This window comes from Delphinapterus leucas, chromosome 4 (genome assembly GCF_059928025.1).
Source record: "Delphinapterus leucas isolate spDelLeu-1000000601 "Yukka" chromosome 4, BTC_Dleu_Yukka2, whole genome shotgun sequence".
Lineage (NCBI taxonomy): Eukaryota > Metazoa > Chordata > Mammalia > Artiodactyla > Monodontidae > Delphinapterus > Delphinapterus leucas.
Window position 1 is genome coordinate 106,976,158 of NC_143132.1, and position 18,275 is coordinate 106,994,432.

An 18,275-nucleotide genomic window follows, 5' to 3' on the forward strand; every position below is an offset into this window, starting at 1 on the left:
GGAACCCACCAATGGGGACTGTGTGGCAAGGTTTGTGTGTAGGTAGCACTGCTGTGGCTTTAATGGAGCAAACCTATGACAAATACTTACGAGAGACAAAAAAAAAAAAAATTGAACAAGTAAACAGAAGAGACAGCCCTGAATTAGAACCTGATATACACATAAAACAATAACTAGGAAATGCATTATTCAGTGAATAATGATGGGAAAATTAGATGAGCTAATTCGTAGAAAATGAACATCTTTACTTACTTCCATAAATGCCAGGTAGACTCAAGAGCTAAGTGAATGGTTAAAATATTAATTTCTAAAATACTAAACATTAAATGTTGTTGAGTTGTTTTTTTTTAATGTAGAAAAAGTACAGGTAAATTTTTTAAAAATATTTATTTATTTATTTGGCTGTGCCGGATCTTAGTTGTGGCATGCAGGATTTTCGTTACTACGTGCGGGATCTTTTAGTTGCAGCATGTGAACTCTTAGTTGTGGCATGTCAGATCTAGTTCCCTGACCAGGGATCAAACCTGGGCTCCCTGCATTGGGAGTGTGGAGTCCTGGCCACTGGACCACCAGGGAAGTCTCCAGGTAAATTTTTATTAAACCTTTGAATAAAGAAAACATGAAGTTAATAAAAAGCTATTAAAGGAATCACAAAGAAAGGGAGGGAGGGAGGGAGGAAGGAAGGAAGGAAGGAGTGCATGTAGGTGGAGATTTGTATGAGCAAAGAGTACATCTGTCAAATACGTGAGAAATTGGTGAGCATGGTTTCCCCAGGGAAGGGAACTGAGGTGAAAGGGAGACTAACTTTTCAGTGTAAATCTGTTCTTTGTGTCTTTTGTATTTTTGTACCATGTCCATGTATTATCTTTTCAAAAAACTAAATAATTTAACTAACTTTAATTTCCAATTAAAAAAAGGAGAAACAATAAAGTCCCCAAAGACTGATAGATTTGGCTATCTAAAACCTTAGCATGTCAATAAGAGCAGCAAAACAACTAAAAATAATGTAACATGGGGACATACTCACAACCAATATGCCAAAGGTTGACATAATATCCTTAATAGAAAAAGATATTATTTCACCAAAGAAGGACCAAAAAAAAAAAAAAATGAAGTCATTTAAGGAAAAATAGACATAAGATACAGTGGGCAATTCCCAAAGGAGGAAATACAAATGACAAATAAAACGTGTGAAAATATTCAACCTTACTTCTGATCAAGAAATTCCAAGGAAAACAGCAATGAGATACTGTTTTTCACCGATCAAATTAGCAAAAATTAAAAATACTCTGTTCTTGCAAAGGTACAATGGGCAGAGCTCGCTTTAACCCAACTGATGGGAGTATAAATCAGTAAGACCTTTCTGGAAAATAGTTTGGCAGTATGTATCATGAGCCTTAAAATGTTCCTGAGTTTTGTCTCAGAAATTTCCACTTCTGGTGAATCTGGACTATACATAATCTACAGCATGGAGAGGGCTTCACGCATAAGATATTTATTGCAACGTTAGTTGTAAGAGTAGAAAAAAGATCAAGCTAGAGCCTGCAGTTGGACAGGAAAGCCCCACCACTTCCTGGCTCTAATGGCACATGATGGTGCAAGAATCTAAGCTCTTCCCTGCTCTGTTTTGTGTTCAGTTTTGCCAATCCACCACACAGAGTTCACAGGCCAATTTTCCAAGTTAAAGTGATGGACCTATTTTTCACATTTAGATTTTTTGAATGGTCATATTACCTCTCCATAAAGATCATTAGGTATTTGAGGAAGAATTAAAATAGGGGAATGGAGGGAAATTTGGTTGGGGAGAGCTACAATGGACTTGGTAGTTATTTGAATTGAAAAGGAAGAGATGAAATGATAAGTTCTGTTATGTGCAGAAAGAGAGAGAACACTCCTGAGGGGAAATTGGAGAGTAATTTGAAACATTTCACAAAAGTTGCTGAAATGTCAGAGCAAAGAATAAACCCTGACCTCTAATGAACTTAGAAACTGAAATAGCCTGAAATTTGAACCCACGTGCAAGTGAATAATTAAGCTCTTTTGGACTCTCTCTGCTCCCTGTCTGTGTATCTGTGATAGTACAAACCTGCTCCATTTTAGCACGTTTGCAAATCTGCCTAGTCCACAAAGTACCCATCTCCAAAGAAGAAGGTATTGCATTGGGCTTTACAACCTCATCCTTTAGCCGCAGTGTGGCACACCCATTTGTTAAGTGACTGAGTTCATATTTTGAAGGTCCTTCAAAGGATAACTTTCCAGAGTATTATTTAACATGAAGGTTTTCTTTCAAACAGGATTACCAAACCAATAACAATGACCAAGCAGTGGTTGAAATCTGTATCACACGAATCACAACAGCCATCAGAGAAACAGAGTCGATTGAAAAGCACGCAAAGGCCCTTGTGGGGCTCTGGGACTCCTGCCTGGAGCACAACCTGAGACCGTCCGGGAAAGATGAAGATACTCCCCACGCAAAAATCGCGTCTGATATCATGAGTTGCATTTTACAGGTACGTCAGTGTTCAGCATCATGCTATTTGAGACCGGCTTGGCAGCTTAGGTGAACACGTGGTGTCTCTGAACCGAGAGCCAATGTTTCTGTAGCATTCAGATACTGTAAAAAGACACCACCAACCATCAGTAGCTAAGCTGAGCAGGCTGGTAATTAATAAACCGAGAAGGTTGTACTGAGCCCCTACTGTATGCAAGACACACTGAGGGGAATTCAAAGTAACACCACAGCAAGCTCTGATCTATTTGGAGAGATAAGACGTGTACATATAAAAAGCTAACAGTAAAGCACTGTGTGTCCAGATCCAAATGAGGAACATTGGAAAATTCAGAAAAGGAGACCAAAGAGGGGGTGGAGTCTGAGTTGAGGGGCAGTGAACTTGGAATATGTGGAGAGAAGTGGCTAAGTCATTTTTAAGTGCATTTCTGTATGTACTGTGAATTTTCCATTATAATAATATTTGCCTGTTCTGACCATGTTTAAGTTCTTTCCTGTGGCATAAACGTGAATTTGGAATTTTGGCTTAGCCATGAACTAATTATGTAAAATTTAAATGTTGGACAAGTCACATAACTTCTAAGCCACGGTTTCCTCCCTACAAAATGCAGATGAAGTGACATTGTGACAAATTTTACCAACCAGTAATGTTGATAGTTGTTTCTTTAAAAAGAATTCTGTGGTCAAATAAGTTGGGAAACACTGAATTCAGTTTTTCCCTTTTGAGCTGTCACAATGTTTCATAGCACATTAAAAGCTCTGAAAAGTCCTGCAATAAAGAAAGCTGGTTAATTGTTTAGAACAGCATTTTGCAGTCTGATCTGACCATGTAACTTCCTTCCCCATCTCACCCCAACACAGCGTTTATGAGCATCCCTCAGAACTAGTGTTCTATCGAGCATAGGTCAGGAAATTCCAGCTATGTTAAAGTGTTTAGCACTGTGTGTAGCAGCTAATATTAGCTTCCTTTCTTCTGTTTTTTCTCACAGTTGTCTGTGTTTAACTGAAGCATATTGCATTTTGTCTGCTCAGTTCCGGGACTGGTCAACTGAACAAGAGTCTCCACACACTATCATACTGTTTTTCCTTTGTCCCCAGGGTTAGAGATGGGAGGGGAGGAAATGGGAATTTCAGCGAAATTAATGGAAGATTAATGCTTTTGGATATAACAACAAAGACCTAACACACCTTTTCTTCATTGATTATTCTTCTATTTTTATCTTGAGTATTTATTAATTTTTAAATTTTATTTATTTTTTATACAATTTTTAAAGGTTACACTCCATTTATAGTTATTACAAAATATTGGCTATATTCCCGGTGTTGTACAATACATCCTTGAGCCTATCTTTCACTCAATAGTTTATACATCCCACTCCCCTACCCCTATGTCGCCCCTCCTCCCCTCCACTGGCAACCACTAGTTTGTTGATTATTCTTGACTATGTTATTGAAATACATCAGAAACCTAGATTATTTCACTCCAAAGTGCTACTCCACAGACATTCAGACAGAAACTCATAAATCAGCCCGATTCTCCAGCTCCCCCTGTGATTTCAAAACCACTGGTCTAGATTCCAGCAGCACTGTCCAACAGAAATACAATGCAAGCTACAAACATTAGCCACATATGGAATTTAAAATTTTCTAATAGCCATATTAAAAAGAGGTGAAAACAGACGAAATTGATTTGATATTATATTTTCCTTAACCCAATATATCCAAAACGTTATTATTTCAACATGTAATAAGTATAAAAATTAATGAGATGTTTTACTTGTTTTGTATACTAAGTCTCATAAATCCATTGTGTGTGTTAGCATATCTTACTTTGCACTGGTCACAATTCAGGGGCTTAGTAGGTTCACTCGGCTCCTGTGTTGGTACAGTTCTAGAGAGTCTGGAAGGCTTTCTGGATGGAGATCGAATTTGAAAGGGTTATGAGCAATTATTGGGAATTTTACCAGGTAGGAAAAGTGGAGTGAGAGAACATTCCAAGTAGACAAAACAGATTGTACAAAAGTCCAAATTTGTGAAATGAGACCCAGATCAGAGAACTAAGCAGGCTGACCTTCCAAAATGCCCCAAAGTCTAACATAAAGGGGTGTTTCATTCTGGCTAAGGCATTATGTCTCCTACTTTAAAAAGGGGATGGTGGGGAGCAAATAAAAACGTGAAACTCACTGCTGATCAAGGAGAATGAGTTTGTAAGATTGTTGAGAGCAGGGCCCTGAGGACAAGCACTGACATTTTGGGAAAGGACAGAGAAAAGGGCTAAGGGTTAGGCGTCTTGGTTGAGAGGGACAAGTGAGTCACAGGAGTGGGAGATTCTAGCCTGTAGGGCCAGTGTGGTCACAGGGCGTCCATTGTGTGCCCTCTGAGCAGGCAGAAGGTGTAATAATGGAAGATGGAAAGCCCTAAATGTAAACTTGCCTTTTTCAGAGCAAAGTGCAGCAATTTGTCCAGGCTACCCCTAGGGGTGTGGTCCCAGAAAGTCATTTCCCACGAACCAAAGGCAAGCCTGTGGTTGCAGCTTTGGCATTTAGCTTTCAATCAGATTTTAAGGGGAACATTTTGGCCTGCGGTAAATATTGAAAAGAAGATTTTGTCCTACTTGTAAAATAGGTTCTTGTGGGAAACATGTAGAAATCCAGATGACTCATATTCTGTTTTGTTTTTTCAGGAAAATAAAACAATAGGTCAACTTTAAAGTCAACCACTTAACATTTTTAGCTACACACACACAAAGATTCCCTCTCCGCCCACCTTACCGCCCAAGATAAGCAATCCCAGCCTCACACAACCTGATCAAGCAAGGGCCCACCAGTTCTTCTGCCCGTATTCTTAAACATTTTTTTTTCTGGCCACTTTGCTGTCATTTGAAGCTAAATATGTTCACACACACACAAGAAAAAACCTTTTTTTTTTTCCTAAATTTCCTTTTTCAACCTACACTCAAACCTACTTCAGATGACCATTCCTATTCTACTTTTATATCTTTTTTTTTTTTTTTTTTTTTGCGGTACGCGGGCTTCTTACTGCCGCGGCCTCTCCTGCCATGGAGCACAGGCTCCGGACGCGCAGGCCCAGCGGCCACGGCCCATGGGCCCAGCCGCTCCGCGGCACGCGGGATCCTCCCGGACCGGGGCACGAACCCGCATCCCCCGCATCAGCAGGCGGACCCCCAACCACTGCACCACCAGGGAAGCCCCCTATTCTACTTTTAATAATGAGTGGTTATACTGCTTTCTTTTCTTGGTCCTAACTGTATGAACTTGCAACATTTACCTCAAAATAGTTGTAAAATTTTCAGAATTCACCTTCTATACCTTCCTCAGTGCAGAATCTGTACATGTATGAGGCATGCACTTGTGAGTTCTGGTTTCTTTTGTGGTGGGTGATACTATCCTGCCATCCCACCCTGTGTCCTTAGACATCTGTAAAATGAAGGATGAATCAGGTGAGCTCTCAGATCACCTCCTAGTCTGAAATTCTGACTCCCTTAGGAGATGCTGAGAGGTAGAAGAGCAAAAGGCTTTAGAGCTTGAGGGCCTTAGAATCAGATACTCTTGGTCTCGTATCAGTGAGAGATTGGCAAATTATTTCGTCTCTCCAAGCCTCTGTAAAATGGGCATAACAATACTTGCTGCTCACGAAGAACAATTTTATTATAAAAGCAATCTCCATTTGTGATCCAGCCACTATCTGGAAGTACCTATTTCAAACAACAGCTTCCTCTGACCAGGGTTCTATATGGAGTTGGCCAATGCTTCTTTGTTTGCCTGTAGAAAAATCCTGAAAGAGTAGATACCCCTCTCCCCCTCCACAAAGCATATTACATTCTAGGATAAATCCAAACCTGAAGAGGGTTGAAGAAAATACACATGCACCTCAAGGGGGTTGTAATTACTGACATAACTGATGGGCTAGAATGAAATTCTAGAGAACTGACAGACCAACCATCATGATGTTGAGAGCCAATGCTTGGTTTTCTCCTCAGTACAAGTTACAGTGGTTTCAGCCTCTTCCCCAACCAACCAAATCGCTTAGCAGAGCTAATGCCAAGTAAGCTCTGGCTTTTATCTCTTCCTCCACATCTTCTCACACTGTTGATGATCATTTGAAGAGGGAGATAGCCAAAGCAGGGAGGAGGGAAGAATGAAATAGCCACCAAATTCACTGTGGGAAAATCCAAAAGTATCTGTTTTTCCTTCTTTATAGAAGGAACCCCCACTATCCATTCACCTTGATTCCACGCTTCAGTTTTCTTATTTCCTCTTCCCCAGTTAATGCTGCATGAAGATTCAAAATCTGTCCCTGGCTGGCATGCAAAATGCCTTAGGCAATGTTGAGAGCATTTCCTTTTCAGCTCTCAGAGGCAGGACTGGTCATGTTCATCTAGAAGTTTATTCAATAGGCAATCCCAGCTCTACCATTTACTGGCAGGGTGATCTTGGGCATTTCATCTTTCTGTGCCCTAATTTCCTCATCTATAAAATGAAGGTAAGAGTAGCTGCCTCATGAGTTTGTTGTGAGGATTAGATGGATAGACATTAAAAAATAGACATAAAATATTTAAGACACAGGAAGTGCAGTATGAGGATTAGCTCTGGTTGGTATTGTCCTCATTATCATCACCTGCAGGAAACTCTAAAATAGCAGCAACACTTTGTCATTTAATTATTTATTTTAGCCATCGTTCATTGCCTGTCTCCCCCTAGCCAAAATAGAAGCTTAGTTTTATTCACTGATATGGTCCCATCACCTAGAACAGTGAATGGCACATAGTAGGTGCTCAAGATAATATTTCCTGAATGAATTAATCAATGGACAAATGAACACATGAGTAGCTCAGGAGACCTGACTGCCCTCTGGCTTTTGTACTAGCCGTGCTTCACCCCAGAGTGGGCCCCAGTACCATTTCCTCACTTAATGCTACATAAGACAGGGGCATGAAATGGGAGGAGATTGGGACACCCCCCTACCCCCCAGGTTCCTGAGACCCATTCCCTTATTGCCTGTCAGAAAATACACTGGGAAAACTTAAGTGGATGCCATTTAGATTTTATATATAGCCATGCTGCTAAGAACCAAACATTTTATATATAAATCCAAAATTTGATTATCTGATCCATGATGGGGATGAAAAACAATAAAATAACCATTTTAATATATGGCATTTAATATTTCTTGAGATTACTCTTTTACGGCTCTTAGTTGAATTCAAGGCCTGAGACCAAAGAGCTTTTTAGTTGCTATCACCTCAGATATCTATCTCTTTTACTTAGCTTTATTCTTTTCAATTATAAAACACTGGGAAACCTTCCCAAAGTGCATTTTCCAAAGGAAAATCTCCACCAGCAGCTCAAATTGGTGCTAATCTAGTCAAGAAATAGAATTCTTGGCATCTGTAGAACAAAGCCCTCTTGTTTTGTTTCTACTGCTGGATATAACTGTCCCCATGAGCAAGTCTTTATTGCTACCTTGTACTTCACTGAATTGTTCCCTGAGTGCTGAGTATTGAATTGTGCGTAAGAAGATACACATGCCATCATGCTCACATCTGCATGGAGGGGCAAGATGTAGCATAAGCTCTGGCATTAACAGTTGCTGTTAAAGTGGTTTATTTGTACGAGCAATCACAGGGGCTTTGTCTGCATGTATACCATTAGCATTCCTAGGATCCAAATAATCATAGGGATAAAATAATTTCAGGGGCCTGAGATCTACTGCATTAGCAAATCCTTTTGCTTCACCTGAGAGCAAAGCTCAGCCATTGGAAGGAGGTCCATAGGACCCATGTTTGCCCAGCCTCACCTTGGCCTACCAACCCCTCACTCATATCCTGTTGCTCTCACTAGTGCCCATGGTCTCTTGAAACACTAGGAACCGTCTAGATGCTGTTTAGAGATTGAGAGCCTTTGGTGGCAATTCCTTGGTGTTTATATGAACTATTTGCTCTTTGCTTAATGTTTCACTTCTCTTCTCATTTGAGAGATTTCCAGATGACATATGTGGGAGGAAAACAGAAAAATTGAGTGTGTTAAAGTTTTGTTTTGTTTTGTTTTTTAATAATGATATTATACATTAAAAATTTTTTAAATAATTTTCACTTGGAACCACACTTCAGAGACTTCAATAGCTGCCCACTATTTTTCCCTAAGACATCTAGAATTGTAAAAAAAATATGACCAAATTGGTTAAGACAGCCTGTTCTTTCATTGTTGCTGGCAAACGTTAGCTCATTCCCAAGGTTTAAAAACATTAGTTGCTGTTAATATGATTTTCACTGATCTTTTACTATGCCTGTCAGTGTTCACAATTGGTAGGAAACACTTGAGTTGTACTTCCAATGCCACCATCGTGGTTTCTCAAAAAGTTACAGGTAAATATGCTTAGAGACATTTTCCTCCAATGGAAGGCGTATACTTCTCTAGCTGCAAGTTGTTTTGGCTAAAGACAGAAAAGATAAAGTAACTGGGGCATGATATTCTTTGTTGGAAAGCTCTAAGAAGAATTGTGTGATTGTGTTCCACTCTCAAAACTACAGCTTTGGCAGCCATGACAGGGACAAAGATATGTCATGTAAAAGGTAAACTAGCAAAAATCTACACACTATGGAGAGATTGGGGCAACCCAAGAAAATTGATAGATGAGACGGAAGCGTTTGGGAAATACTCTGTTCAAATTGGGGTATAACTTAAATGTAACCTTAAGGGAGCGGGCATAGAATAAGATTATAACAGAGAAAATCGACAAATCATTCGGGCTTCCTAAACACCACATGTCTGAAGTGCATGTCAACAAAAAGAGGATGCTCAGTATGGGGTCATTATTTTGACACATTTCCTCAGCACTGTCTGGGGGGGGGTGAAGGGTGGGTAGAGACTTAATCTGATGGAGAGGAAAGTTCCAATCACCAGACATGGGGATTGGCTGTAGGGCAGGACCGTTAGGTTTCACCATGGCCTAGATGAAATAGCCCTCAAGATATTCCTTTGCTCTGATCTGCTCTTGTGCCCATGAGTGAACATTCTGGTTAGTAATCTGGCTCCTGATTTCCTAATGGTGTGAAAGGGTGTGACCTGAAAAGACTGTCACTGTGAGAGAGTAAATTGGCATACCTGATCATGCACCAGCCTTTTGGAAATCCCTCGGTGTGAGTTTCCCTCAGTGGATGCAAACAGTTCTGTAAGGCCTGGCCAAGTACACAGGCAGACTTCTAACGCTGAAGGGTGGGGAGCAGCCAGCCTCCCAGGGATGCCTGACAGCTCATCACTCCAATAATGGCCCAGTCTAATCAGGCACAGTTAAATTACCAGGAGGGGAGACACTCTAGATAAAGCCTGATCTGAGAGAAGTCTGGCTGCAGGCCCTGGTTCTGATAGTTAGATGGTGTTAGGAACTCTAAGAAGGATAAGACAGAGACTTACTGAGTGGAACTGATACATAAACACATGATTTGTCACCAAGGAATAGGGTCAGAGCTTTCATCATGGCTGACTTCATGGTGAGACATCAACTTAGGTTGTTGAATACCTATTTTCTCTGCTCAGGAGTCAGACTGATCCTTGAATCTGAAAAATGGGTGGAACTACAGGAATGGATTATGGATTTATCAGGTCTATTTTTGTTTCTAGGGACTGGGAAGAAAAAAAGTCTAAGCATAAGAGACTTAATTGGCTCACTTAGAAAAATTTAGGGATAGAACTGGCCTCAGGCACAGCCTAATACATGGGGCTCAAATGATGCCACCAGGTTTCTCTTAACTTGTCTCAGATAGATCCATGTTGCCTTGAATCTCATACAGATTCTCTCCTACTGAGGTCACAAAATGACAGCTACTCTTGATCTTCCATTCTCAGCATTTTGAATACGACAGAAGAGAGAGAGTCTCTTTCACAGAGCCCTTGAATGGCTCCTCCATTATAATTGGGTAACTTGCCCATCCCTGAACTTATCATTTGGAAATGTGATTCTCTGGTTGGTCAACGTCTGAGTCATTTGATGGCCCATGAAGCTAAGGGTGTAAGTGCCTTCATTAGAAGTACCTGGGAGGTGGCCGTGGAAGTCCTATTTGCTAAGGAGTGTGTAACAACTCACCTGCCCAATCAACTAGCCCTGAAAATGGATGGCACTGGAAGCCATTGCTGGCAGTTGGTGACCCAAGCAAGAAGGTGGGAGCGAGCAGGCCCTTTCCCAACCCCATCACCTGCCCTTCCTTCTTCCCACCACATTGGGTTCCCAATCATAACTATCACTATAGATTTGTATTTTCTTCATTAGTTATTCAACTTGACAAATGTTTATTGAAGACCTGCCGTAAACCTAGAATTGTGGGAGGTATTAGAGGGGATAATCTATGGGTAGAAAGATAGAAGCATTTTTCACATGAACAGTCAGAGAAAAACAACCACTTTTTATTTCTAATGTAGTAATGTAAAGTTGAACAAATTGTGCACTGTGCAACTTTTGCTTTATAGTTAGCCTAAGGGGTGGGGTTGATGGTTAGAATGGTTAATGGTAGGGAAGACATATCATTCATTTGTAAGAAAACAATTTGTATTTTCCAAATAGTATCCCCTAATTAGGTAATTGAATGCTGATGGCACTATTGTGTATGTAAGGATATTGATGTTCAGTCACAAAGTACATCAAAAAGAGAATTATTTCAGGATCCAGAATTCCTTTAGTTTTTAGCCTTACGTTCATTCATCTTTTTCCTTCCGAATCTCAGTCGAAACTTTAGTTTTTAACATACAGTCAGGAAGCAACTGATTCAACATTCCGTAGGGTTTTTTTTCTCAAGTATAAATCTAAGTTATTCCTCTCATCAGTGACTCCTGATCACCCTAAAGATCAATTCCAAACTCCTTAGCATGGTGGCAGACCTTTCATAATTAAGCCTGTTTACCTCTCCAGTCCCCTCTCTCATCTCCTACCCCAGTTTTCCCATGTGTACCCCACATCATCCATACTGAACTATTTACAGTTCCTCAGATGCACAAGTTCTCTCACCTTTCTGCTTTCACACACGCTTTTCCTTTTGTCCACTCCTTTCCTAGCTATCTCCCAGCCATTTCCTCTTCATCCACCAGGTCTCAGGGAAGACATCACCTCCTCCAGGAAGTCTTCCTTGACACCCCCTTCAGACTGGATTAAGCGCTCCTTTTTTGCTCCCTTATCCCCCTGCACATTCCTTATCATGGCCCTCATTAGCCTATGCTATTAAACGCCAGTTTGCCTCGAAGTCTCCCTAACAAGAACAAGAGTTCCCAGAGTTCCCAAATACAAGGAAAATAAGGTGGGCCCTGTGTTTTCACAGCTGCACTCTGAGAGCTTAGCTCAATAAATATTTTTCGGATGAATGAATAAATGAATAAAGAATGAACCACTTATTATTTGTTGATTTCTTATATTTCCTCAGAATTACAACCGGCCCCCTGTGATGGCATTAGCCATCCCCATTGCAGTGAAATTCCTCCACAGAGGCAACAAGGAACTGTGCAGGAATATGTCCAACTACCTGTCCCTGGCTGCAATTACCAAGGCAGACCTCCTGGCCGATCACACAGAGGTTATAGTAAAGAGCATACTCCAAGGTATGGTGCAACGGCTGAGCTTGGGGACGTGTTTTAACAATCATTTTAAAGTATTTTCATGAAGCAGTTATGGTTTGTGGAAAGTAAGACTTTGAGTATTGAGAGGTACGTTAGATTCTCTGCTTTGCCACTAGGTGGCTGGGGAACATGGATAAGGTTACTTGAGCTGGCTGAGTCAGGGTCTCTTCACCAGGCAGATGAATTCTTTGGACTCATTAGATGAGTCGCACGCTTCCTTTCAGCTCTTCATGTCTCATTTGGAGAACTGTGTTTTCCGTGCTTCTGGTAATCTTGTCCAACTACCAACTGTGCAGAACCTGTCTGTACTAAGTGGAATGTGTCCCACTGCTGTCGGTGGCAGATGGAAAAGCTCTTCATCCTTTGTTTTCCAAAAGCACAAAATGCTAGATAAAATACACCAGAGAATGTGTAAAGACCTCTTAAATGTGAACACGATTTGGGACTGATTTATAATTGTGTTAAATACTACCATAAAGTATCAAATGAGGACATCTCTGTTAATGTTTTCATATTTGTATGAAAGAGATCAAGTTAGTGCAGTCAGAATATTCTCTTTTCTTGTATTGTTTTCCTTTGGTTTTAGATCTATCAGAAACCTTTTTTTTGTTTGTTTGTTTTTGGTTTGGGATCAAAGAGCAATATATGGTATTATTTGATAGGTACCCAAATATCCCCAGCCCTCATTAATATAAATGTCTGAGGTCCATGAGTATCTTGGCCCACATTTGACTGCCACAGGCCCACATACTCAAATGGAGCATCAGCCCTCTGGAAAGTGCTCCCAGACCAAGTATTTCTGAAAGCCCCAGTATTCTCTTCTTGCCACAGCATAGTGTGGTGATGCCCATCTCTACCACCCTGAGCCCAGGAAACTCTGTGGACTGCTACCATGGAGGCCCCAGGAATGGACTTGCCCCACACTGTCCTGCCCGGGATGGCAGCCTCTGTCTCTTTGTGCTGTTACCCCTGAAGTTTCAGAAGCCACCAGTCCTCAGTCCACTGTGGTAGGATGGGGAAGAGAACCTGTCTTTCCCCTTCGTGTTAGACTTTGGTAGACAGCCAGAGCAAGGTTGCTTGGCTCCCAGTGTCAAAGTATGGTACTGAGTTCACAGTAGAATATGTTGTTCCATTTTATCTGAAACTCTCTCTTTCTTCCCTGGGCTCAACTATCCACCCAAGAGTCAGGCTAGTAACCAATTAGTCCACCAGTTCTCAAAATTCCTACAGCCCACCAAGGACCAGGATTTTGTTCACCATACCAGACATTCCCAAGAAGAGCTCTTAGTACCCGCCCCCAACCCTGGACATCTGACCAGCCACCCCAGTGGTCTGCCAGATGCCCAGTTTGTCTGAACCCCAACCATGACAGTGGGGTTTGGCTACAGGACTGAACTGCTAATTTCTCTTTATGCATGATCTAAATTTGCTAGAAGTCCAGGAAAGCAATTATGCTTCTTTCACCACCTTGACTACATATTTGGTACAGATTTTATAGAAATTACAAACACACACGCCACACATTTTAAATCCATGATAGTTAGACTTGCAAGTAACTGATTTATGAGGGGAAAAAATGGAATTGTCTCTTTGCACCTGCCAAGAACTTAACTCATGTATTTGTTTTGTTTTGTTTTTTTGAAATGCGCTTTCAATGACAAAGAAATCTTTTGAAACGCAAAATACGCTTTCTGAATTAACTGCTAGTATTTAAAATAAATGATTTCGTTTATTTGATCTGGCACTATGAAAATCATCATAAAATAAATGAAAATTTAACCTATAAAAGGTTGGGACTAAATATTTCAGGGTCAGATTTTTAGGACTGATGTGTCTGTAAAAGTCTGCAGTCACTCACATAAGCTTATCAAACTTTGAGTTGCAAAACGGAAGGGACCTTTGTGTCTCTGAGTAGTAAGTTTCCTGCTCTGCAAATCTTTGTCATATATCCCCTGCAAAACAGCCTTAGGAGGCATCATTGGGATTTCTTTTTTCTTTACATGTAGTTTTCTCCCCTTTCGATTTTCCTCTTTGATTTATATTATCCTAATCCTTATTCTCCCATTTTTCTACTTCTGCAGAAAATGCTAAAGTGTTAGAGCTATTTGATTTGATCTGTTTTTATTAGACTAGAATTGTAAAATTGTAGAATCTTAGGTTGATTCAGCTCAGTTACCCAGGCAGTGCTTGAATCCCCACAAAATTGTCATCCATTCAGTGATAACGATAATAATTATAATAACAGTAATAACTACAATGGCTAGAATTTATTTCATGCTCTGTTTATGCCAAATGCTGTACTAAGCATTTTATACTGGTTAAATCATTTAATCCCCACAAGAATTCCATAACAGAATCCTATTATTATCCCACTTTACCAATTAGTTATAGCTTAAGTAACAGAAACCCAGGTATAAATAGCTTGATGATGATGATGAAGAAGAGGAAGAGAAGAAGAAGGAGGAGGAACTCCTTACTGGCACACATGACTGAAGAATGCATGAATGTTTCAGATTTCCCACATGGATTGATTCAGGACTCAAATGTGGTCCCAAAAAGTCATTACTCGGTTCTGCTTCCTGTGGATTGGTTTCACTTTCATGTTTCATGTAATGGGCCTCTCTCATCATGAGAGCTCACATGAGCTCATATCATCATGAATACCAGTTAAGAAAAAGAAACTCCATATCCAGTCTTATTGTCCCTGTTTGACCACATGCCCATTTCTGAACCAATCCATCATTGCTGCCGGGAGATACAGTACTTCAACTGGCCGGACTAGGGTCATGAGCCACCCTCAGAGCAGGAGCTGATAGTAAACTCAGCAGAACCATATGGATGAGGAGTAGATAACCTGAAAATCCAGGACTGTGCCCAACAGTGTTGTAAATTAATACTGGGTACCAAAAAGCAGCCTTATGTAAGTATTTACTTTTATCCCTTCATACTTCTTAAGAGATTCAGTTCACTTCTTTGGCATGCCAAGATCTCACTGATAATGATCCTCCATTTCAATATATCTCCAATTCTTCCAAGCTTCTTGTCATCTGTAAATTTTATGAACAGAATCACTCTATCTTCATTTTAAAACGGTAATGAAAAGGTAGACCCAATGGGGCCAGGCAAGCCTTGTGGTGTACCAGTGGCAACTAACCCCTTACCCTTGGCTGGTGTTATTCCATTGATCATATTTTTTCAGTTGTGTTATATACATGTCTATCCCTAATTCCAAACCAAATGCGTCCTTTAAGCTTAAATCAATCATGAGAGAATGTCAAATGGGGTTAAATATTTATCCCTGAAGGCTAGTTCCAAGCCAGTGTTTTACTACTTCCCATTATTAATGATTGTATATGAGTAATACTATTTACTTTTACATTAAATGTAAATATGAATTCATTTATTCAAATTGCTTAGACTCCATTTGCCTGTTTTGTGTTCTTTGAATTCTCCCAGTGAGAAGGAAATTCTGAAAGTCCCTCTTTTTGGAGAAAGGATTAAAGGCACGAGCAGAATGTTGTCTTGATTTGTATTAATACTTGAACGCTAAGGAGATAGAGAACCTGAATGTCCCTATATCTAATAAGACAATTCTGTCAGTATTTTTAAATCAACCCACCAAAAAAAAAAAAAAGCCTGTCACATTTAGTATTATATGCAAATTAGAACAAATATGCAAGGAGTAATTACAGTCTTATCTAAACTTTTTCATATAATTAAAAAAGAAGATAGGGAGGGTGGGAGGGAGATGCAAGAGGGAGGAGATATGGGGGTATATATATGTGTAACTGTATATATGCTATATATATATGTATATATGCTATATATATATATATAACTGTATATATGCTATATATATGTATATATATGTATAACTGATTCACCTTGTTATAAAGCAGAAACTAACACATCATTGTAAAGCAGTTATACTCCAATAAAGATGAAAAACAAAGCATTATGGGAATGTATGGGCACAGATTTTTGTATAACAATATTAATGAAACTACAAAACAGAACCTAAAATACTGCTTTAATGAGTACGTGCACAGTACCTTGCAGGTGAATCACAGTACAGTTTCCCTTTTGTTCTGCTTGCTTGGTAGTTTACACATGTTATTATATATGCCTGCCTGCACCTAGCTGTGTTGACAATAAATTAATGTGGTAATTTAAAAAAAAAAGTACATTCTCCAGCTAATTCTATAAGGCTGGTATAGCCATGATATCAATACCAAAGGACAATATAAGAAAGGAAAATATAGACCCATCCTAATTATAAACAGAGATGCACAAATCACAAAAATTTTAGCAAAGTGATTCTCGCAATGCATAAAGAATATAATAGTTAACATTCGTTGAGTTCTTGCTCTGTACCAGGTACTAGTCTTTTAACTCATATAATTCTCCTAATAGCTTATGAGGGAGGAACTATTGTTATCCTCTTTTTATAAAAGTTATCCCAGGAATTCAAGGATGACAATATTCAAGATGTAATTCTCCACAGTAAAAGACTAAAAGGGAAAAAAGTCATTTGATCAGTAAAAGCATCTCATAAAATTCTGTGTCCATTCATGAAAAAAAATAAAGAATGCAACCTAGGAATTTTGGAGAACTTCCTGAAACATTAAGAGGATATAATATATATATATGTATATAACTAAGATATATATATATATATATATATCTCCTTTCCTTTTGTAAAATTCAAAGTCTGTTCATGATTTAAAAAAAAAAAAACCTCTCAGCAAACTAGCAATAGAGGGAACATCCTTAATCTAATAAAGGATATCTGCAAAAACCTACATCTAAAATCATACTTAATGAGGAAATGTTGAATGCTTTCCCATTGAATTAAAAAGATAAGACAAGGATGTCCCTTGGGTAATTAATTTGTTTTCTGCTTAAATCATATCAGGGCAATTTAATATTTTGTAACGTCAGAACCTTTTCAGAGTGGGAGATATGTTTTTCAGTGGTCCTGAATAATTCTTCAAATTTGTTCTTTGCTATGTGAAAATGCTTTGTTAAACCTGTCCAGTACTGGAATATAAAAGCACAACCAATGCTTAGTGCAGCATGAGTTAGCATATCTTTCACCTAGGAAGTTGACAATATTATTGGTGATCCCTAAAATGAGGGTATCACAAACTGTAAGGGATTATTTGAGAGCCTATGGGGAAATCCTTTCCAAATTTTTATTTGGAACTCTGATGCAATACACACCACTACTATCAAAACTAAAAACAGTGACGTCCTTTCATCTGCATTTCTGAATCAGTGATCATAATAAGGAAATATTCCTCTCTGTCAATATGCCTTTTACACGGTCCTCTGGCACAAATCACAAGATGACCTCAAATGATTTGAAACTTAAGTAGAAAGTCTTTGGAAAGAAATGTAATCTTGTCTCAGCAAGAGTCCAGATTCCTTTCTGACTTCCTGGCAATGGCCTAGAAAAGACTGTCTAGTTAATTATGATAAATTCACCTCATTTCTTTCTCAGTGTGAGACAAAGTTCAAACCACTGATTGGTGAGCTGTCTCAGAGAAATTGAGATAGAAAATTGACCTCCCGTTTATTGTGGCAGTGATAATACGTACCAAATAGTGTGGATGTGAGGCTTAAATAGATAAAGCAGCTATACTTCGCACGGTGCCGGGCCCACAGTTCATCAGCGGTTACCATGATTCTTCTTTTTATCACCATCATCATAATCATCGTCATCGTTACTGTCATCACTGAGCGTCTGCTTTATACCAAGTCCATATTAAAATATTAAAGGCAGAATCACATCCATTTGTGTAGTTTTGTAATTTCTGGGGAGATACTTAGCCATTAAAAATTCACGATACAGTTATTCTTCAAGGAAAAGGTTTTAAGTTCACCATATTACAGGTTGTTGAGAAAGAATTTACTAATCAAATATTCTAGAAAACAGGCTGCCAAAGTAATCTCATTAAGAATATTCAACGTGAATATTAATAGATATAGGGAAATATTAAATATAATGTTATAGAAGTCAATACAAATGTGCACCAAGAAATAGAGACACGTCTTAAATCAGAAAAGAATCTCTTCTGAATCGTTAACCAAGTCTTGGATCTGATGCACGCCAGAGTTTGCACCTTCCTGACTTCACCAGCAGA

The 18,275-nt window shown here is 39.3% G+C and overlaps 1 protein-coding gene across 1 annotated transcript in view; it reads left to right on the forward strand.

Annotated features, from left to right (window-relative positions):
* Window positions 1-18,275, forward strand: part of VEPH1 (ventricular zone expressed PH domain containing 1) — a 209,797-nt gene that overhangs the window by 23,826 nt on the left and 167,696 nt on the right. Inside the window, exons 2-3 of the mRNA XM_022573628.2 lie at window positions 2,295-2,510; window positions 11,937-12,111. Coding sequence (XP_022429336.1) covers window positions 2,295-2,510; window positions 11,937-12,111 — 391 coding nt within the window. The remainder of the gene's footprint in view (window positions 1-2,294; window positions 2,511-11,936; window positions 12,112-18,275) is intronic.